Source organism: Podarcis muralis, chromosome 11 (genome assembly GCF_964188315.1).
Source record: "Podarcis muralis chromosome 11, rPodMur119.hap1.1, whole genome shotgun sequence".
In the NCBI taxonomy this organism is placed as follows: Eukaryota; Metazoa; Chordata; class Lepidosauria; order Squamata; family Lacertidae; genus Podarcis; species Podarcis muralis.
In genome coordinates this window covers 24,214,317-24,238,154 of record NC_135665.1, presented here as the reverse complement: position 1 = coordinate 24,238,154, position 23,838 = coordinate 24,214,317, and the positions used below count along the sequence as shown (strand labels likewise).

General features: G+C 40.6%; 1 protein-coding gene across 4 annotated transcripts in view; it reads left to right on the top strand.

Moving 5' to 3' along the window:
- The window catches only part of APC (APC regulator of Wnt signaling pathway), a 57,706-nt gene that overhangs the window by 20,373 nt on the left and 13,495 nt on the right, over window positions 1–23,838 (top strand). For all 4 annotated transcript variants that reach the window (XM_077936129.1, XM_028749259.2, XM_028749261.2 and 1 more), the window contains 9 exons: window positions 3,172–3,324; window positions 6,263–6,347; window positions 6,881–7,082; window positions 8,920–9,028; window positions 10,920–11,033; window positions 11,576–11,659; window positions 17,195–17,299; window positions 22,148–22,246; window positions 23,172–23,550. In XM_077936129.1, coding sequence (XP_077792255.1) covers window positions 3,190–3,324; window positions 6,263–6,347; window positions 6,881–7,082; window positions 8,920–9,028; window positions 10,920–11,033; window positions 11,576–11,659; window positions 17,195–17,299; window positions 22,148–22,246; window positions 23,172–23,550 — 1,312 coding nt within the window. In that variant the 5' untranslated portion in view covers window positions 3,172–3,189. The remainder of the gene's footprint in view (window positions 1–3,171; window positions 3,325–6,262; window positions 6,348–6,880; window positions 7,083–8,919; window positions 9,029–10,919; window positions 11,034–11,575; window positions 11,660–17,194; window positions 17,300–22,147; window positions 22,247–23,171; window positions 23,551–23,838) is intronic.

Below are 23,838 nucleotides of genomic sequence, written 5' to 3'. Positions count from 1 at the left end.
AAGATGCTGTGGGGTGTGTTCCACAAGGCTCTGTGTCCGTTCCAATCTATGTTAAATCACTTGGAAAGATCAACTGTAGCTGTAGAGTAGAAGTGGTCCAGGGGCCAAATGTGGCTCTCTAGGACTCTTGTTAGGAGCTTGGTATTCTCATTAGGCCACACCTACTTCTCACTGACCCTGCTCAATGCCCTCCTCAAGTGCTTTTGCCTGGCTGAAATGTATTGTTGGTGGTGATAATGGTGATAAATCCTTCCTTGACTGGATGGTGGACAGAAAAATGTGGATATTAGTGTAGAAAATACGTAGCATACTGTAGAAAGAGTCACATTCACTCACTTTTTGCCTCTGGCCCCACCCCACGGTTCGTGTTAGGAGTTGGGACCTTAGGGCTGAAAGGGTTTCCCACATTTGCATTAGAGGGACGCGGGTGGTGCTGTGGTCTAAACCACTGAGCCTCTTGGGCTTGCCGATCAGAAGGTCGGCGGTTCGAATCCCCACAACGGGGAGAGCTCCCATTGCTCAGTCCCAGCTCCTGCCAACCTAGCAGTTCGAAAGCATGCCAAAAAGTGCAAGTAGATAAATAGGTACCGCTCTGGCGGGAAGGTAAATGGCGTTTCCATGCGCTGCTCTGGTTTCGGTGTCCCGTTGCACCAGAATGTCATGCTGGCCACATGACCCGGAAAAACTGACTGTGGAAAAGCCCGGCTCCCTTGGCCTGTACAGTAGTACCTCGGGTTACATACGCTTCAGGTTACAGACTCCACTAACCCAGAAATAGTACCTTGGGTTAAGAACTTTGCTTCAGGATGAGAACAGAAATCGCGTGGCGGCGCAGCAGCAGCAGCAGCGGGAGACCCCATTAGTTAAAGTGATGCTTCAGGTTAAGAACAGTTTCAGGTTAAGAATGGACCTCCGGAACGAATTAAGTACGAAACCAGAGGTACCACTGTAAAGCGAGATGAGCGCCACAACCCCAGAGTCATCTGCGAATGGGCTTAACTGTCAGGGGTCCTTTACCTTTATCTTTTACATCAGAATGCGGATGTTCTGCAATTCTGTGACCAAATGTTCAGGACCTGCTGACTGTGCCTAGAACAGCTGCTTAGAGGTGATGTTCTGGTGATGTAAGGGCAAGCATTCTGAAGCTGACTCTAAACAAGTCCAAAGTGATGCTGGTGGGGCATGGGCAGTAACTGGCTTGAAAGATGTTATATTAGGTTGCAATCTGCTTATCTGAACAGCAGAGCTTTGGGGTTCTTCTGGACCTGGCACTCAGCAGATCATATTATCAGACACTTTAAAAAATGAACTAGAGTTGGAAGAGACCATAGTTATCTGAGCTTGAACATAAATGAGAAATGAAAGAAGCTTTCATTTCATACTCCTCATGCATGAATGAGAAGTGGGGAGGGGCAACAGTAAACCATAGTTAATTTGTGATCAGACCACAGCAGGGGGTCTCATAGGAAAATAGGTGGATTCTGAGATACTCTGATCTCAATCCTTCAGAGGCTTTAGAAGTTGATACCAGCTCCTTGAATTGGGTGCAGAGTTAACTGGAAAGTCAGTGCAGTTGTTCCAAAGCTGGCTGACCTTGTAGCAGCCTTGCTACGTCAGTTAGGTTGGATATGAGTGGTGGCATTGAGCATTGCCTGGAGTTTCTGAGCTATCTTCAAGATCAGCCTTGTTTAAGATGCTTTAAATTAAAGAGGTTTGGGGAGCATACAGGCTCTTCTGGAGGTAAGGTTCTGCGTGATTCTACTTCACTAAGTATTAACCCTGGGAGTTCTTTGCTGATTGAAACCTAATAAACCCATGGTCATACACAAATGGTTCATCACAACTAACCTGTTAAAATCACATTCCGTCTTTACTAATGTCTACAATTTCGGACGTAATAGTGTGATAATTCTTCTAGGCATTTCTGAGGTCAGCAATGGGACTTCTTACTCTTTCCGCTGCACCTACTAGCTGTCCTGAGCACACCCAGCCCAAGGAGGACAAATGGGTGGTAGTTTAATTCTGTATTGAGAAAGCATGAACTTACAGGAGCTTATGAGGCACACTAAACACACGCGAGCACACACACACACACACACGTGCTTCTGGTGGCTAGTTCCCCTCCCTGGGCTTGTGCTCTGAGCTGGACTGTTGGAGTAATGGGTGGCCACACCTACACCCAATATTAAGTACTCTTGCCTGGTAGCACAAGTGTAAGCAACCTGCAACTTCTACACAGAAGTTGTCACTGTGCCTGCCTCTTCAAGACCCCCCCTGATCCCAGGGACAGTGGGGGCGGGGATTCTGCTCCAGCTCCCTTCTGGCACCGTCTCTCCCTCAGCTCTTGGTGCAGACCCCTCCTCATCCTCCAGCTCCTGCTCCTGTCTTGCAGGAAGCACAAAAATCCATAAATAGCTACCCCATTCTCCTGGGTCAGCCTCTGGCCCCACCACCTCTTCCACCCACTGCTTGGAGCCCTGCCAGTCCCTGACACTAGCAATCTCCCACACTGCATTGCATTGTGATCCAGTTTGAGGAGCTTCAGTAAACTGGAAACCAAATGGCAATGAGGAAACGCATGCTACAAGGTTCTCTGCATTTGGGCTTTAGCATTGAAAATAAGGTCCAACTTACTACTTAAACCTTTGTGGCAATGCATTTATTATGATTTGGAACCAATCAAAATGTAATTTTGTATTGCTGTGTGTGTGTGTGTGTGTGTGTGTGTGTGTGCGCAAAGGCTAGGAAAGCAGCAGAACTCCTATAATTTGTATTGACTTCAATTAGAACTTCCTGATAGAAAGCATTTTTCATGTCACTAAACAAAGCTTGTTAAGGTCTAAAAATAAGTGAGTAAGGTAGCCAAGTTTAACGTGGTTTATATGATTATATGATCAGTTTAAAAACCTTCCACGAGATACAAAAAATACTATATTCAGCTGGGAAATGAAATAGCATGACCTGGAAGTGTCTGCGGACAGCGCTGGCTCCCGGCCTATAGAGTGAGATGAGCGCACAACCCTAGAGTCTGTCAAGACTGGCCCGTACGGGCAGGGGTACCTTTACCTTTACCTTTTAATTATTTCTCTCAAAAGTCAACATTCAAAGTTCACAATACATTTTGGGGGACAAATGAACCAAAACAAATATTTCTTCTTTATTCTGCTGTAGGTCCTGGGGTAGCCCAGAATGGCTGCAGTGTCATATGATCAGCTGTTAAAACAAGTAGAGGCATTAAAAATGGAGAACTCAAACCTTCGACAAGAACTGGAAGATAATTCAAATCATCTTACAAAACTGGAAACAGAAGCATCCAATATGAAGGTATAAAGATCATTTGACTTTAGTAAAAATTTGAATTGTCTCACAAATATATCCTATATAAGTCACCTTGTGCATTGATACTATTGTCTCCTCCCTTCTAGAATACAATTTATTTATCATGAAAATATCTGTACTGCACTATTTCTTACAAAAGTTCAAGTCAATGCTCATCTTCTGCTGGAGAACAATGCATTGTAGAGGAATTGCATAGGATACATCCTGAATATGGTTGCTTGATATCTATAGTCAAATAATTTTATTTATTTATCTAAGACCCGTATTTTAAGGCTATCATGTTTTGGCTCAAGCTTCACAGAGCTGGGAAATTGGAAGTTAAGTCTTATGCTTTAGGAGACATGTTTTGGTTACTTAACAATTTACATTCATTGCACTCAGGTTTTCCCTTAGTTTTTCATGCTTAATGATTTCTTCCCATCCATCTTTTTGTGTGTCTATAAAAGGCCAGTGTACTTTTTCTTTGTGTGCAAGAATAATGATTATGCTTTTAGAACTTTTAATATAATTCCCAAAACAATATTCTGGATTCTAGTATGTATGAATTAGTTTTCTGCTTTCCTTTCAAAAGCAGAAAATATACCACATTTCTGCTTTATATATTGCACTGTGAAAGCATTCAGATACATCAGTTGGGCACTTTCTGAAAAATAACCATACAAAACAGGAATAACCATTATGGATAAGACAGTTTTTTTGCTTTGTTTAAGAACTTCATTTCTAATTCTAAACAGAACCATTCCATAGATGGGTGATCCTCCATGAAGGAAATAGCTGAGGGGTATTTCTTTAATTATTTGTTCATGGATTCATTGTATCTACTCGTTCTTCTGAAAGCAGAAAGCTAGGTCAAATAAGTTTTGAATCCTGTGAACTTTTTGCCCTGTAGCCATGCTTTTCAATTTGTTTTACTTATTGGTAGAGCTTCTATTATAAATAGAAAATCTTTCAAACATCTTATCTAGCAGTCTACCTGAATATAGGCCATTGAGCATTAAGGGCCTGAAAGCGTAATGGACTCTCTTAATCCATCATACGCTCGTCTTCTGTTTGTTATGTTCTTTTGTTCTTAATACTATTTTATTACCCATTCACTTTTAATATAGATATTGCAAATTGTACTGTTTGTGTATACAGGCACACAAATAGCCTTGTACCTGACATTGCTCAGGATTTCTAAGAAATCCAAAAATCTGTGAAGTTTTGAAAGGTTCAGTCTGCCATCTTGATTCAAAATGGCATCAAATTGCATCCAAACATAGATGGGGAAAAACGTTTTCCTTGATCTCGGGAACCATCATGCAAAAATTGGCTACCATATCTTAAGAGGTGACCAATTTGGGAGGAACAGCCCTTGCTGAGGCGCTAACTGGTGACATAATTTAATGTTTCTCCTTGCCGCAGGACTTTAATTGCTTTGAGTGGTTGTTATATGCAAGCATATGATTAAAGCTACACAACTTCTGACTCATTAATGTACCCCAAAGTAAGCTTGTAAAATTAGATCTTAGGGAGGAAATTGAAGGTGGTTTTACTGAGGACTCTGAGGAGGCTTCCAATATAAAAATGGCGAAAGGAAGCAACCACTCTCAAAAAGGCACGGAAGGGACGGCTAATATGGAGGACGATCAATACCCACATAGAAAAAATCAGAAAAGTGTTCTTGTCTAACTGGGTAGCGGCTCTTGCCCTATTTGAGAGAAATGTGAAACCATGTTTGTGCAAATAGCAAGCTTAACCACAACAAAAAATGAAGCTATGAATCTGGGTTTAAGTAATTAATCAGAAATACACTTGCTGCAAACGATGGCAGATGATTTGGTGTTAAGTTAGAGGAACTTTCAGACAGAGATAGATGGAGGGGGAAATCAATTTTTGAGAATTTCCATAGAACAAGGAATCAGGTTCACAAACCAGTTTATAATACATTGGCTGCATACATTGAACCTTAATATCTCTGTGTCAGCGCCCAACTTTGAGTGAGTGCTGGGAGGCAGTAGCTGGGTGGGCGAGGTCCTGTGAGATACAATTGTAAAATTTGAACACTATAGAATCAAAGACTAGTTCCTTCAGTGTAGTCAGTTGTGGACCTACATTTTGGGGGCTTTTCTGAAGCTTGAACAGTTGTGGGGGCGCCTTCGCAACCAGGAACAAGGTCTGAGTAATCATGGTTATCTTTTTCAGTAGGGTGGTTCCACAACAGATCACTATGCTTTTGGAACACCTGTGCTACTAACTCTCAAACTTTGGGATTGTTGAACTATATACAAAAAATAATAATAATTAGTTGAGAGTCGTCCAATTCAAATTGGGTCTACTAGAGCCATTTTTTAAAGCAATGTGGACTATGTTGCTACTGGGGCCCTTCTGGGATTAGGAGTTTAAGTTTCATTAGTTTTATAGTAGATCCGCCCCTGTGTGTAATGGTGCATCTGCCTTCTGGAATATGCTGCCCTTTGAAGTTAGACAGGCTCTGACCTTACAAAATTTCGCTAGATACTAAAAGCTCCCCTTTTCTACATGCTTTCCTCAATTAAAAGTTGACTCTCATGGAGTATCAGATTTCTTTTGGAAAACTGTTTTTTATCTGTATTATGTATTACATTTTTATTGTACACTGATGTATTGCTAATGTTTACTGGTTTATAAATTTTTTTCAAATAAAATAAAATTACAGTCAGTTTTGGGGTGAATCTCTTCTGTTTATAATCTGCGTGAGTAGTACTGAAATTTCAAGTACTTTTTTGAATCCCTAATTGTAAAACTGTTTACTAAAAGTTTCAGCAAAAGCAACTAACCAGTTTTGTCCAAGGGTGAGGGAGAAAAGTTTAGTTTAGAAAAAACATTGCTGTTGGGAGTAGGAGATGTTGCAGAATAGTAACTTTTGGTATCTCACTGTGGTGTACTGCTTCTTATTGTCTAGGAGGTGCTGAAACAGCTGCAAGGAAGTATTGAAGATGAGGCAATGGCTTCATCTGGACAGATTGATTTACTGGAACGTCTTAAAGGTAAACTTGGAAAAACACAGCCAGTTTTGCCAAACGAAAGTTGTCAGTGTAAATAATTGTTTATATTCGATCAGAGATTACCATATGGGTCTTTAAGTATTTTTTGCCACATGAACTTGTTAAACATTCATACCTAAAGGGGGTGTTACCTTACAATATGGGCTTTACAGTTATGAAGCAGGCATGCCAACGGCATTGCAATATCTCCTTTCTCTTGCAACTTAATTTTTTTTAAAATAGTTTGTTATAAGGATAAAGTTACACCTTGATTAAAATTTCATAGGGCTGCAAGGCTTCGGATTAAGTTGTTTTGGGTAGAGGGGGAATCTAACTCATAGACTAACATTTGATTATCCTGTTCGTTGATTAATAATAATCTCTGCCAATTCTGACTATAACATTTTGACTTTAGAATTTATTAGGGCATTTGTTACCTATTCCATCTATTAAGAGGAGAAAAGGTCATTTGAAAAATGAAGATGTAAATGGCTTTTACATATGTTAGATATCCGGCACTTTTTATTTCCATTCAGAATTGAACTTGGACAGCAATAACTTCCCTGGAGTGAAGTTAAGGCCAAAGATATCCATGCGTTCGTACGGAAGCCGGGAAGGGTCAGTTTCTAGTCGATCAGGAGAGTGCAGCCCTGTTCCCATGGGATCATTTCCTCGAAGAGGTTTTATGAATGGAAGCAGGGAGAGCACTGGTTATTTAGAAGAACTGGAGAAAGAGAGGTAATGTTTTTTTATTATATTATGTGTTTTATGAAAAATACTTCAATTTTAAAAGTCCCCCTCTCTTCTTTGGGTAGGGGACAAGACAAAATATTTCAAGTGTCTCGCCTGGTATTCTGATAATTCTTAAGAAATCATAATTCCATTTCTACAAGTCTGGGAATGCATGTTGAAACAAAATCTTCACTAGTGCTTTGCAGAACACAATCTGCTGCTCTGCTCATAGATCTCTCTATTGAACAAAAGCTACCCATGCCAACCCATGTGCTTGATGGGAAGGATATTCTGAAAGCACAGCAGCTCCATCTTTCTCTCCTTAATCGGTATTCATGGAGAGGTGACTTATGTAGGCACTCACCTCTTCCTTCCAATAATCTGTTTAGCTGGAAATCTAGACTCAGAGGATATTACCATAGGATATTAGACCATAGGATATTACCGTATTTTTCGCCCTATAGGACGCACTTTTCCCCCTCCAAAAATGAAGGGGAAATGTGTGTGCGTCCTATGGGGCGAATGCAGGCTTTCGCTGAAGCCTGGAGAGCGAGAGGGATCGGTGCGCACCGACCCCTCACGCTCTCCAGGCTTCGCACACCTCTCCGCAAGCAGCGGGAGCCCAGCACTGGGCTCCCGCTGCTTGCGGAGAGTTGCCTGCATGCTGAAACCTGCGGGCGCTGAGCTCAGCGCGTCCAGGCTTCGCGGACCTCTCAGCAAGCAGCGGGAGCCAGCGCTGGGCTCCCACGGCTTGCAGAGAGCTGCCTGTTTGGGGGCTGGGGTTGGGGGAAGCTAACACTACCTCATATGCCACATTGATTCTAAATTATAAACCTGATTTTGTCTTTCTTGAACAGTTGAAGCATAGATATTTGGCAACTGAAGTTATTCATTGCTGTTGATCTTGTTGCATTAATAGCTATTTCTATGATGGTTTATATTAGATACTACAATATATAATACAAGGTACAACTCAAGGCCCTTGCCCAGCTGCGTCCTCTGACAGAGGCCCTGAGAGTTGCATCAAGGGGCAAAGGCCTCCTTGGTTGTGGCCCCCTGTCAATGGAATGCTCATCTGAATTATGCTTGCCTGACTCCATAATTGATTTATTTTTTGTGCCAGGTTGAGCCGTTCCTCTTCTTCAAGGCATTTCATGGAATGTGTTCCAACTGTGTCAAGGCTTTATGCTAGTGTTATTCTGAGTTTCTTTTTTGTTTGTGTTCAGAAAAGAAAAAAAAAAAATACCTTCTGGATAGATATTTGCACAAGTGTAAAGGAAGTCAGAGGTCATGGAATCATAATGGAAAGCAATTTGTGTTGTTTTTTCCCTTAATTTTTTTCTTCCACAAATTTGAGTAAGGTCTTTTTTCCCCAGTTGCAGTCCTTTAAAAAAATTGTCTTCATAGAAATGATTTTATGTATGCTTCATATAGATTTCCCTCTAATAAAGGCTGCAAATTGAACACTGAGAATTATGAAAGCACATTTATAAAGTCAATTAACTTTATTGGTTATTCCATTTAAAATGTGTACTTTAGTTGAACTGGCTCAGCAGGAGGCAATTTGACTCAGAAGATTTGTGTCAAACCCTGAGCATTTCATTTCTTGTTAGATACAATACAGCAGAGATGATTTATGACTAAAAGCTATGGCACTCCCGGCTATCGTATGTCCTACATAAAATGACAATGTTCTCCAACCCATTTCACCATTGTACACACAGAAGGCGCATTTCTTTCAACTTGATGTTGAAGAGGCACTTTTTCTACACCTGTTACCTTTTCAGCAATTGGACAACTTCTGGCAGAATTTAATGACTAACATTTGCTTCTTCATTTATAGGTCTCTCTTGCTAGCTGAGCTTGAAAAGGAGGAAAAAGAAAAAGACTGGTATTATGCTCAGCTTCAGAATCTGACGAAGAGGATAGATAGTCTTCCTCTTACTGAAAACGTAAGTGGTAATTGTAGTGACATATTCAGCCCAATACAATCAATATAAATTCAGTTCCCAACACTGCAAAAGTGGAAGCAGCTCACACAATGAATCCTTACCACAGTCTCCTCTGCAGCTCCTGAGAAATCTTTTGCAGAGGTGGGGTGGGGTCCCACCAAACATTGTGGGCTGTGACATGTGGGGCTGCAGTGAGAAGACAGAATTGCCCCAATTCAAATGGAAGCATCTTTGCACTTCACAGGTGCAAAATTATTCTGCCCGTTTTTAGGCAATTCACCCCTCCAGCTGCAGCAGCACACCCATGATTTTTGATTGACTCTCTGGGGAATGCTTTTCAGAGAGCACAAGAGGCTGTAAAGTGGGGTGGGGAAATATCACTTTTGTGAGCTCCAATTTTTTTTTTTTTTTTTTGTAATCGGTTTTTCTTAAAGTTTTCACAATACAATAAAATAATGTCTGGAACAGATAGAATTGAAAAGACAAGAAAGAGAGAAATGGGGGGGGGGGAGGAAGAAAAGAACACAGAGATAAGAAACACCAAGGATAAAGATGGGGAAAACTTCTGATTCTCTGTCTGCCGGTTACCTTAGAAAAGGTCTGTTTAAGGCACTCAGTCTATCTTCTCCACTTTGTTAAACCATATTTCTTTATTATTAATAATAATTAGCTTTACATCCATTAGTTCCCATCACCATTCCTCTGTATTGGATAATAGTAATTTCTTCCATCCATGTCCATATTAGAATTTCTCCACTGTGATCACATACTGGAGCATTTTGCTTGTGCAACATTGGTGTTTTAAAAATTAACTCCTGCGCAAAAGGCCACACATACTTACAGAGAATGGGGTAAAAGTGAGAACTTATACAACGATACCAATACCAGCTTCCATTTGCTTTTAGACTAATATCAGCATAGAAGGGGTAAATATCAAGCTATCTGGTCCCTCTTCCCCCTTGTCTTCCACGTAGGAGTCTAGTCTAGAACTCCCCCCCGCCCAGCCTTATGCAGTGTATCATTAGCTTATTTGGCAGTCTTCATGTTAGCATTAATAAAATTGCTTCTCGGAATGATTTACAATGGAACTTGATGCCAAACTGCAAAAATAATTAGTGTGCATTATAGACTTAGTTATGCTTTGTTGGGAGATTAGCCAGTTGTATGTGGATGAGCAGTCACCACTATAGGGGTTCAGAGTTACGTGTTTTCTCTAAATCTGTATGCTTCATCTATATCCTAGAATTGTGACATGGTACTTGATTTATTGAGATCTGCCTTTTAAAAAGTTGCTAGCCTTCATGGCAGGAGCTAAAATGTGAAAATGTGAAAGACTGAATTTGGGTGCAAGGTCTCAAGGCATCCTTGTTTTTCGTTTAAATTTGTAACTAAATATATCTTAAGTATTCAGTATTAAAACAATCAAAGGATGGGGCTCTATGGACTGTATAGTTTCTTATACTTCCCACATTCCACAACCTAAAGACAGGTGAGGCTAAAAAGAAACTGTGTGAATGGGAAGAGAATTCCTTACCTGACTAGTATTCTTCAGTATCTGCCCTTCCAACATCCCAAGAAGTTTCAAAAAGGAAAGTAGAGGAATAATGGGACCTTCAAGCTTGCAGATATTGGGATGGTATCTTACTACATTAGGGAAGGGAGTTAAGAAGTCAGCAAAATGCATGCAAATATTGTAATTGCCTTTTACATCTTTATAGATTTTCTTTTTTGAATGGCCTCATTCTGCCAATGTTGCAGTCTTTGTCATATTGGGCAAGAGACATTAATGAGGTGGTGTTCTAAATTATAGACATAGGACCTTCATTTTTAAATTAATTGTTATTATATGAATGGTTTATCAGCAGCATAACTGAATGTGTTTTGGTTCTAGTTCTCCTTGCAGACAGATATGACTAGAAGACAATTGGAGTATGAAGCAAGGCAGATCAGGGCTGCTATGGAAGAACAGCTAGGCACTTGCCAAGACATGGAGAAGAGAGCCCAGGTAATTATATAACAAGGTTTACAAAATTTGAAAGAGTGTCTGTGCCAACAGTAAACTTAGTTAGCTTTCATAAAACTATAGTGCATAAATTTCTGACTGCCTCACCAAATAATATTTCTTTCTGTAGCAGGGGTAAAGAACCTATGTTCACTCATGGGGGGGCTGCATGCCTTGGAGGGGTACAGAACCAAAAGCGGGGGGGGGGGGTGCACTTTCTCCTTCATCCTTGAACATGCATCCATACATTTTCACTTGCAATGCACACACTTTATTTTCTCTTCCCTCCTTATCCCTGCTTCCCCATGGAGGCTTTTGAAACACTCCCATTTGGTACTAGTGGGAGCTTTTAAGAAACCTAATTGCTTCATAAAGGTGGGGGATCAGCCTTCACGGGAAGGGGAGAATTAACCCTTTTCTGTCTAGCATAGATCCTTTACAAACAGGCACCTTTTGATAGTAACAGAGGCTTTTTAAAAGTTTGATTGCTGTGGATGGGTAGGCAACAAGGTTATAAACCTGTACCTGAACTTCATTTTTCCAAGGTGAGAGTTGCTAGAATTCAACAAATTGAAAAGGATATTTTACGTATAAGACAACTCTTGCAGTCCCAAGCTGCTGAAGCAGAGGTTAGTATTTATTTCCTGCCCTTTATTTATGTACTGTACATGCATGTTTGAAACAAATAAGTAGACCTGACTGAACACGGAGCACCTTCTGTATAAATAACGAATAACTCTTTGTGGTTACTCACCTGTGGCTGAGCAATTTTGTTTTGCTTTAGTCAAGACAGCAGTTTCCTTGTTTAAAGAACTCGTATCCTGCTTTTCATCTTCGAGCGTGACGTATTCAAGGTAGCTCATATGATCTATCACTAAAACAGATCAATAAGAGAAGAGATACATTACAGTTTACTCTTGCTTTAAAGCTACATGGCATCAGTCATAAGAGAGAAACTCAAAGTAGCCACTGCTCAACAATCCTAGACTGACCATGAGATCAAATAAATTGTGCTGTTGGTGTTTTTATCTTCCATTTTTTAATGAACCCTTTCAGCCTCTGAGAGAGAAAATGCTCAGAGTTCAGGTATAGATGTGTACAGAATTTTTAATCTCTATCACCTATGGACTTTTTAATTATTGTGAGAGTTTGGAATCCTTTGCTAGCTATTGTATTCCATGTCTGAAGTTTTATAGCTTTTGTAGTGAGGTCCTGCCAAAATATGTACAGAAAGTTGCATTCAGTTGCAGGGCAGGTAGAGACACAAGTGCCAGTGCCCAATTGGGACTCCTAAAGTGCACTTGTTGGCACCTCTTTGGGACAGCCTACTCCTTCCCAGGGACGCGGGTGGCGCTGTGGGTTAAACCACAGAGCCTAGGGCTTGCTGATCAGAAGGTCAGTGGTTTGAATCCCCGTAACGGGGTGAGCTCCTGTTGCTCGGTCCCTGCTCCTGCCAACCTAGCAGTTCGAAAGCACGTCAAAGTGCAAGTAGATAAATAGGTACCTCTATGACGGGAAGGTAAACGGCGTTTCCGTGCACTGCTCTGGTTCGCCAGAAGCAGCTTAGTCATGCTGGCCACATGACCCGGAAGCTCTACGCCGGCTCCCTCAGCCAATAAAGCGAGATGAGCGCTGCAACCCCAGAGTCGGTCACGACTGGACCTAATGGTCAGGGGTCCCTTTACCTTTACTCCTTCCCAAAGTGGACCATGTGATGAGCTGATAGGCAGTGACTCCAAGCCTGCTGGATTGACTGTGGAACAGAGTTCCCAGTGAGCAGCTGTTCTCTGCAGAAAGCAGGCTTGAAATCACTGCCTGTCAGCTGATTGACAGTAAAGTCAAGCTTCACTTGGCTTGGATTTACTAGTATAGTGCAGTACAAAGGAAAAATTGGTCACTTGATATCAGGTGATTGGCAGGTGGGTAGGGCTCTGCCCATCTGTTATAATGGCCTGCCAGGAAGAAACCCAGGATCTGGCTGGCAGGTTGTATCCAGTTCTCTTTGTCTACGTTGCCTGGTAATTGTTCTGCAAGGTTTCCGACAGACACCTTTCCCACTCTATCTGGCAATATCAGGGAGCCAATCTGAGTTTGGTTTTGGTTTTTGCATGAAAGCATATGCTCTACCACTGAAATACAGCCCATCCCAGTCTCTAAGCTATGATTAGAAGATCTGGAGTACTACATGTGTTCATTTCTCTTTCCTTCTTATCTCATGTCCAAATTTCCTCCTTTCACTCCCATTCACCACTTCCCCTCACATTTCAGGCTCCAATACTTTTTCTTTTAGACATCTGTCCAATACTGGACTGATTTCGCAGACTTGGCTGTTTTAAATTGACTGTTCCCTTAGCTTTTATTTTAGTGATGTTATCTGGCCCCACCCAGACTCTCACATGTTATACCCATTATTGATTATTGTTTGGTAGTTTTTGATCTTCTTTGTTGTAGATTTCTATTAGATCTGTACAGGTTTTTTGGTATGGCAGCGTTGTTGTAGGATGTTTTCTTCAGCTGCTTTGAATATAAGGGCTTTAAATAAATTATGGCACTAACCATGATTAATTTCAAATAAGAGTTTGCAAACTTTTAGCAGAAGATTGAAACTAATTATGTTGGCTTCATACCTGTCAGACATACTGTGTCCTGGTTAGCTGTAAAAAGGGAGAGGGGTGAGATGCTGGGTTCAGTAAAACCACTTTATAAAGATGGTTACATTTTGCTGAAAATGAAACTTATAGGTGGCTAAATAATGGAATTCAATAATTTGAATATAGTTGTAGATAGTTGCTAGACAGCCAGCCTGGCTTGGAAAACACTAAGAGAATTAAGATTCCTTATGTTACCTGTACTAGATCTCCCTGATCACACACCCCAAGATATAACAACATGATTTGTGTGATTAACTGGGCTGGAAAATTATTTCTTGTTTCTTGCTACCAGCCTTAATTTTTAGGTGTCGACTGTGCATGGGTATGTATGAATACCTTTTTCTGTGTCTTTAGTAGCAGATTCTTAGTCTGCTGTGACTCCCCTCCTCCCTTCTTTAAGCTGGTAAGATGGTCTTTGTCAAACTGTGTTTCTCAAATTCCGTTAACCAAAAACTTTTAAAAGGGGTATGTGGGTCTCCCTCAACACAGAAATGCACACACACAATATATTTTCTATGTTTGACCCACTGTCCCCTCCCCCAGTAATTAAGCTTGAAAAATGACTTTAATGCAGCTGATAGGTATTTTTATATAAATATTATCTCTTGCTTTTTCTTTATTATTTGGTTAATTAGCATATTTTGTATGTTTGATTACTCCCCCACCCCCCTGCCAATACAAAGTTTCCCTCCCAACTCCCTTTTGCATTTTCGTGTTTGTTTTTTTAATGGTGTTCAGCTTAGTTCTGCTGCTTGCTATTTTCAGTAGATTCTTTCTTAACGTTTGAAGGCATGCTTGCTTGACAGATGTCTTGGTGGGGGAGGGGAGCAGGAGAAAGCTGAGAAGGCTTATTCTGAAATGTAATTGATTAATTTATATAAATGTGTTTCTATCACTGTGCAATGTCATATACAATATAAGTGTAGCTCACATTTAATAAAAACATAAGAGCATAAGAAGAGCCATTCTGGATCAGACAAAAGGCCCGTCCTGTTCTGACAGCTGCCAACTAGATTCCTGTAGGAAGCCTGTAAGCAGGATGTGAGTGCAAAAGCACTCTTCCTACTCGTGATTCCCAGCAACTGGCAATAATCCAGGGATGCCAACAGGATTTCCTGGACCTGGTCTGCTGTATGTGGATTAGGGCCCCTACACTCCCCCTCCCTGTCTCACAATCCAGTGGCAAGAACTGCTGCATATGTACATATATTTACTTAGCCTAGGCTAGCCTGTTTCACAGGGCTGTTGCAAATATAAAAAGTTTGGGAGGGGAGGGAATTGTACAAGTTGCTGGATAAAAAAAGCAAGATGCAAATATATGTCAAACAGCACATAGTTAAACTGTGCAAAACACTCACATAGGAGGCAGTGAGGGCTACCAATCTGCCTGGCTTTCAAAGGGAATGAAACAAATTCATGGAGGATAAGGCTATGCTCTGGCTCCACAGTTGCCTGAATACAGTTTGCTGTGTTCCCATAGGACGGGGAGGGTTTCATTGCACTTGCAGGCATTTCATAGAAAAGGGATTAGCCACTGTGAGAAGAGGATGCTGGGTAGATGGTCATTGTCCAGCAGGGCTTTTCTTAAATTCTTCGGTAATGTCATTCAAAGATAATGTAAAGGAAGCCAGAAAAGAATCTTCCTTGCTTTAACTGCAATGTTTCATAGGCCTGATGTTTACAAGATGGGTGGGGTATAAATAAGAAATTATTATTACCCAAATGGGAATTTATTTATTTTTTGCCAACCCTTATATATGATAACTGGCCAAAAAAGTGGATTTTTGAACTACCAACTCTCAGCGTGGCCTACATCACAGGGCTGTTGTGAATATAAAAAAGGGAAGGGGCAGAGACAGTGATCACAGCCTTGAGCTCCAGAGAAACCAAGATACATATACAGTCAACTTGCATCTTGTGCAATTTCAACTTTATATGCTCCACAGCCGGCCAGCTGAAATTGCACAAGCATGTGCAAAGGAGAGAGCTTAAAAGCTCTTTCCACACTGGGTTTTCTTGGCGCAGAAAGAGCTTTTAAGTTCTCAGACTTGCTTACCGAGCTCTGGGAAGCTCTTGCACAGGCTCTGGGAGTCTCTCACAAGATCTTAGCAATGGTGCTGCCTGCCGAGTGCTGAAGCATTAGAGCTGCCTACACATTTTGTGCTCTGACTTCCTTCAGAATTGTCCAGTTGACTTGTATCCCCCTGTTGGCCTTGCTGCCCCTGTAGCAGAACGAATACATACCAATAACTACTAGCCGCAATGGCCAGCTTTATCCTTCATGAATTCATCTAATCCTCCACTAAAACCATCCAAGTTGGTAGCCATCACTACATCATGTGGAAGTGAATTCCATAAATTAACTATGTACTATGTAAATAAGTACTTCCTTAGTCTCTCCTAAATCTTTCAACATTTAGCTTCAGTGGAGGTCCCTGAGTTCTGACTTTATCATGGAGGGAGGGAGAGAAAAAGATTGAACATACTGGATTATTACTATAGATTATTTTGTGTCCCAGTTTATTCTCTAATAGCCCCATGTTCAATTTAATTATTGCCATTAGCTTCAGCCATAGAACTGCACAGTCTAATACAGCACTGAACTTCTTGAAATGCACATGGCCATACAATGTTTGTAGGCGGTAGGGATCTAACCTTTTTTATAATGTGGCCAGTGATTCCTTTAAAACTGTTCTATAGGGGTTTTTTTCATAAGGGATGTATAAATGAAGCTTCAGACAGTAAAAAAAACTGAATAAAGGTGTATCTCCAGTTCTGTATGCAGTTCTTTGTGCATTTGAGTCACTTTTAAAAATAAAATTTCACTACCTTTAACTTTCATTACCTTTAAGATGGTATGAAAAAATCTGGGTTTTATTTTCTATATATTGGTTTGCCTTTTTAATAGGAAAAAGCACTGTTACGTTGCCCAATTTTATTCATTGAGTTGCAGAGTGACTAGTCTGGGGACAAACCACTTGTCTAAATTTCTTTCACATTAAGATGGATGCTCCGACATGTGTCATGCTATAACTAAATTGTGGAAAGCTTCCAAATAGTACAAAACGGGCGTACTATGTGTATTTTGGGCTATCCACCCAGAAGGTGTTTCTATTTGATTGCGAAGCGTAAGTAATTTTAACTGTTCCAGTCATAGCCTCCAGTAAGTGCATAGATCATGTGACATTGCGGAGGAGACAGTTGTTTGCTCCAATTCTGTTACATTTCTGATAGTGATGTGAGCACAGCTGGTGGAGGATGGTGTTTTGTATCTCACAGCAAATCCTTTGTCTTCTAGAGCTATAATCCTCAGAGGACATGCTTCACTTTCATCCTGCAATTTTGCTAAGGCGGTCGCTCTCGGCTGCTAATTATTGAGGCTAGGGGTTATGAAAAATAAAGCATAGTTCAGTGATTCGTGAAGCTACAGCATTGACGTGTTCACAGTTTTAAGCTTAAAGTGGAAGCGTACTCCATTTCTGTGCGTAATGTCGCAAACTCTTACATTGACAGAGGGCACCTCCAAACAAGCACGATGCAGGCTCGCATGAAGCTGAGAGGCAAAATGAAGGTCAAGGAGCAGCGGAAATCAGCGTGGCAACTGCTGGCAGTAGTCAGGTAAAGTCAACATTTTATTTATAAGTAATGCTTCAACATATGGTGCTTGGGGAGGTGGGATATAGTGAGTCTGCTATGGCAATATAATTGTGCGCGAATGGATTCCTTCAGGTGCACTAAATCAGAGAAGGCTTTGTGCTGGAGGAGATGAGTGCTCTTTAATCTGTTACAAAGGAATGTACCATACAGATAGAATTTAAATGTTCTACACTGTAAGCAAGTACAAATCTTGGTCAGATTGCTATTGTGTGTAAATTTAAGGGAAAGGAGCCTTGCATGGCTATCAAATTCATGTTGATATAGCTAGGTTTTCAAGTTAAAATGTGATTAATACAGGGAATTTTCTTTGATACTATTTTAAAATGGCTGCTAATTCTGCATTATTTTTATGGCTTCAAAGTAGAAGCTTATGATTATAAATTTGGGGGGTTTTTGTGGAAGGCAGTGTTATAAACCACTAGAATAATAAATTATCATCAGTCAAATTGTTCATTTATATTGGAAGCAGATATATTTTTCATTATTTCCTGCTGTTCCTTTGCTATGTATATAGTAATACAATTGTTGTCCGGTTGTGTTTTCATCATGTGGAACGTTTTAAACATTCATTTAGACTGACATACAGTTTAAACCCAATTTGTTCAAATTTAAAACCAATTAAAAAAATGTTCTTGTAAATAAGCTACAGCATACCTTGTATGGGACCTTAATGTGGATGAACTCAGGAGGTGATGAGAAAAGTGTCTTCTAGCCAGAGAGCTTGGTATGAATAACCCTGGTGTTTTAGAACAATTCTGACTTTCCCTCATAAAAAATTGTGCTTATAGTATTAATCTTATTTCCCCACCCCCACTAGCTTTATGGATATGAGTCATTCAATCCATCTTGCTATGAGACATCTGGGGGATTACCTCCTTTTTATGCAAGGCCAGGGGGAAAAGGCTTAATGGATTGGGCACCAGTATTTCATTTCTGGAGCTCAGGTCAACCTACCTTGTGGCAGAGGATATTATTACTAGAAGGCAAAAAATAAATAAAAATAAATACCCTGGTCAAGCCCAGACATTTTTTTGATAGTCAAATGAATATTATACTTGATGATTTGGCTACCATAGTATTTTTCAGAAGGAGACACTTCTTTCTGCATGACTGCACTGTTCTGCATGCGCTCTGCTGCATTTAGGGAGAACAAATGAAATTCGCTGAAATGTGGATGCTCCTAAGTTAGCTAAAGGATAGAAGTGAACTTCATTTTTACAAGAAAAATCCATTTGGCGATGTGTTCAATGGAGAGAATATTAAAATAAGAATAAAAAACTGCACCACGTGAGATGAGAATAGAGTTGAAGACAGTAGGTTGGGAATGTAGCAGAACTAGTTGTGTTGATGAGAAAAAAATAATAATATATTCAAGCAGGATCAGAAAGGGTGGTGGCAGAGGTAGAGTGAGTATCCAGTAAGAGATGGGGATTGGTACATTCCAAGGACTCCTGTTTAATAGGTTTGGGGTATATTTAACTGGTTCTGTCTTCAGTAGGATCAGTTGAAAAAAACAGTTCAGCATAATTTGGGCCTTTTGTCAAATTCAGGGCTTTCTAACAATTTCTGGAAGAACAAATTGATTGGTCATCTTCATAATTGCCAATGTTTAAGCTCTATAGCTTATCCAAAGCAGGTTTGATTATTATAAGGAATTTAGTACTAGGTTCCATGGACAGATCATTGCAGCTGCAGTGCTTTCGCTTGTGTGCTTTTCCAGCTATTTCTGTGGCAGAGGACAGCTTAGTGTAAAACTCTCTTCTCTTGCTCTCTCATAATCACTGCCTTATTCATCATCAGTTTTTTCCTTATTTACACAACCAGTTTTACTGTATGTTTTTCATATTTTTTTTCTGTCCTTCCTTGAATTCTTACATTTAAAAAAAAATTTGGTTAATATATCGCCTGTAGCAGGGTTGATCAACCTGTGTCCCTCTAGATACTGAAAAAGGACAGCTCCCATAATCTTTGGACCATTGGCTAACATGACTGGGACTGATGGGAGTTGTAGTTCAACAACTGCTGTTAGCCACTCCTGGCCTAGAAGACCCACCTATATTTGAAGTAATGGTGAAGTATTTGTATGGGCAGGCTTTTCATGTGCCCCTTGTAGCAACTGTATGTGTAGAGCACCATCCTTGGGCCACATAAATATAAGCACTTCTATTAAATAATCTTTTAAATATATCTGCATTCTGTGAGGGCCTTGGCTAGCAAGTGTCATTTACAAACCAAAATATTAGACAAGAACCTTACTATTTCAGTGAAGTCTTTGGATTTAAATTCTACCCGTCACAATTTCAAAAAAAAAATTGAGTGAATATGCTACTGCTTTGCCATTCCCCTGGAATAAGCAGTGCTTACACAGAAAACATTAAAAAAATTGCTTCTGAGCAAGGAGGCTGCCAGGAAGGAGGATGAGAGGAGCAAATTGCCTTTGGACCAAGCACAGAATTAAGAAGTCCACTGATTAAAGTCTGTCCCACTTTCAGCTCTATACTGTTGGACCAAACAGCCAAGTGGCAAACTGCACTATCTGTTGCCCTATTGCCATTTCAGCTCTAAACTTTCTTTCATTCCTGGAAAATATTCATTAATGCAAGCAGCTGCCAAGCTTTTTGTCTTGCAACCATTGAGGCAAAAAGACCACAATAAACACATGTTTCCTAATATTGGGCTTGGTTACCTTGGCTGGCGAAATGCATGATGTGCCCCCAATCTTTTGGGAGGTGGTGGGGGAGGTATTAAGCCCAGATATATGAGTGTGCTATAATAATTGTGCCCACTACCCTTTTATATTACTGCTGCCATCATTGTACAGGCAACTCCCCGTTTGCACGGGGGTTGTGTTCTGAAACACCATGTGCATTGGCAGGGCATGTGTAAGCCCATTCCACCACTCCTTCTGGGGCCAAAAATTGTGTGTGTGCTGAACGCGTGCAAGCAGGGAGTTACTTGTATTCAAGTTGGACGTGGAGTGGAACTTTAGGGGCTGCATGTGCTTCCTTTCCACCATTTCTGGATTTCTTTTAATTTTGAAACAGCAGTAGGAATGTAGAGGAAGGTAAACATGGCCTGACTTGCTTATGTGTTGAGAGTAAGATCTGGATCTGGGTGGAGAACCTCTGTCCTGGGGGCCTAATCAGACCTGTCAGGTCAACCCTAACCCTGCCAGGCAGTTGCAGCCAGGCCACACCCACCAGCCCTATACCTAATGACAGGTTCAAGGCAGGTAAATGACCTTCCTCTCCTGAAAGGGGTCTTCAGCTGCTGCTCAGCTAATTGGCAGGGCCTGGGAAGTCCTGTGCAAAGGGCTCCACAGTGGGGTCTTGCCAAGTAATTTGCAATGGGCTCCTTAAGAGCCTGCATCTAGCTGATTGTCTGGTCTTATGGTGCACTTTAAAAGGCATTTTGCATTTCCCTGTGTGGTTTCACTTTGTTGTGACATCAGGTGATTGACAAGTGGGTCTTCCTAGGGTGGGCGGGCAAATAATGATCAGGTCTGCAAGCCGAAACCTTGCATAAAAAGGTTTTAGAGTGCCCTAGTGAGAGCCCCCATTCCACTTGTCTCCCCAAAAGAAGAATATTAGAGGATCCCAGTGTGATTAATAACTGCTGCATCTCATAGGTAGAAGGCAAGAAACACCTTCATTCTGATAATAATGATAATAGTAATAATAATAATTTTATTATTTATATCCCACCCATCTGGCTGGGGTATAAATAAAAACATAATAAAATTCTGCTTGGAAGCCAAAAGCTTCCACCCTTGCGTCCTGTCCTCCTAATAGCCAAATGTAATGTTGGGTATTCACAATGATCTTTTGGGTGCTTGTACATGGAAAGGTTAATGGGATTTCTTACCCAAGTGGCTTTTCCTGGGGTGAAGTAATGATTAAATGGTAAGAGGATATTATGACCTTTGCCACATGATCTATCCTAAGAAAACTGGGATGTAAGTTATTAATCATTTAATTGATGTGCTCAGTATTGAGTCCCCCAGATTAAATTTAGTTGATTCCTATTCGAAATTAGTAGAAATAGTATGTATATACTATATACAAATGTAAGCTTCTCACATTTATGGAGAAATGGTCTCCCTACTACAGAAACTTTGAAAAGGGCACCTTCATTGAGTTTTGGAATAATTTGAACTTAGTTGATCATCTAAAAGCCAAATAGTAAATAAACTAAACATCCTTTAACTGGACAGCAACCCAGCAAATGCTATGATGTCACAGTCACACTTAACTGATCACCCCTAAATGAAATTTGGGTAGTCACTTCATTGCCTAAAGGGAGAGGAGAAAGAGAGAATGCAATTGGTATGACTAAGCGCACCCCTGACGTTGGTAGTGCAAGTGGAGGAGAAAAGAGCAGTAATGCTGAAATTGTGCTTGAATTCCTGGGAGCTGAATACCGCTGTGAGAGAGAATTGTGTTGGTTGGCCCAGGGGCTATGGTTAAGAGAATGAAATATTTCTCACCAAAATATTTCTTACTTTGTGAGTGCAGCACTTCCTATTCGCGTATCCTCCAATCTAAACGGTATGGTTAAATTGTTAACAATAATTTAAAAGATTCTATTTCCATCATTGCTGGCAAAATGGCTAACCGCTTGTTGCTTTTGTGACTCAGGTCACGATGCAGCTTTCCCTCCTCTGGCACAATTAGATTTTTACAGAGTTGACATGTCAGTTTTGTTTAACCCCAACTTCTAAATTGTGTTGCATTCTAAAATGCTGAAATTTTAAAATGATTTTGTGTTATGCTAATGCTTTCATCGCCAAATTGTTGATTAAACTCTTAGGGTTCGGCTGCTCGTATGGACCATGAGACATCAAGTGTTATGAGTTCTAGCAGCAGTTACTCTGTTCCTCGAAGACTGACAAATCACCTAGGTACTAAGGTAACCAAAGTTTGTCACAGGCTGTTAATGCCACATTTTACACTTACTTTTGAGAAAGGGTAGTAATATTGATAGTCCCATTGAAGGAAAAAGGGGTTAGATAAAATCATTATAAAGTGTTGTGATGTTATGGAATTTTCATTTGAAACCAAGCTGAATTTGAGTTTGTTGGTGTCTCTGGTAACCTCTCTCTTACATCATAGGTGTTGGCTCATATTATGGATGTATTGTTTTATTGGTACTGTTGCTGCAGGTTTACCTTTGACTTGAACAATAAACTTATATTGACTGATTGATTGATGTTCCCTTTCAAACCTGTCTGGCAACCTCCAATTAGCTGATCTTTTTCTGTCCAACTGGGCATTCATTTTGCAGGGAAAGTCTTTATCTCATGCTGCTTTTGAAATATTATTGTGGGCCTTGAGATGGTTTCAGCTGCCCAGTTTATACTGATGCATTGAGTGTGTCAGATGACCTTGTCATGTGCAAAATCTAACAAGTCTGTCAATCTTTAGTAATGGCTTCAGCATTATAGAATGGGAGAATCAAAGCAGCTGCCACAATGCTATTACTAGTATTTCATGATGTGGCATTAGATTCCTGCTACATTAAGAATTTGAGGAGGGTGTCATTAAGCTTTTCTGAAAATGCATAATTGTTTATGAGTGCCCTGTCCTGTTTACAGACAAGAGTAATGCATAGTGAATCCTCCACTAATTTTGGTGATACAGTTTGTACTACTATGTCAACATTATTTTAGCTGCCTAAGAATAGTGCAATACAGAATCTGTAATGTTGAGAGTTGCTAACCTAGGCCCAAAGGCTTAATTCATCATCAATTCATCAAAAATTCTCCTGGTGGCATATGCCATTGCTTATACTTTAAAAATTGGTAACATGTTTTTAAAAATTGCTTGCTTTGTAGGTTGAAATGGTGTATTCATTGCTGTCCATGTTGGGTACTCATGATAAAGATGACATGTCACGAACTTTGCTAGCCATGTCTAGCTCCCAGGACAGCTGCATAGCTATGCGCCAGTCTGGATGTCTTCCGCTCCTCATTCAACTTCTGCATGGCAACGATAAAGACTCAGTGTTGTTGGGAAACTCCCGGGGTAGTAAGGAGGCCCGTGCCAGAGCCAGCGCAGCACTGCATAATATCATTCACTCGCAGCCTGACGATAAGCGAGGCAGGCGAGAAATCAGAGTCCTTCATCTTCTAGAACAAATCCGAGCTTACTGTGAAACGTGTTGGGAATGGCAGGAGGCACACGACCAAGGCATGGACCAGGACAAAAATCCAAGTATGTCACTGTGTTTAAAGCTTTTACTTTAAAACCAGCGTGAAGTGTTTCTTCATGTTAGGGCTTTGAATCTGAGTTCTTTGTAGAACAAGCAGTTTCAAGCAAGCTGTGTGAGAGATGAGACCTCTGGTTACGATGGGCAAATCTGCCCACTATAGCCCATGTCGCTTTTGCTTGGTTTTCCTATAATTCCACTCCGTTGCTACTTTAATCTTGCATTTTCTTTTCACTGCCTTAAAGTATCTTAAGCCTCAGCCATTTATCTGCAGTATTTGTACCCAAATTCTT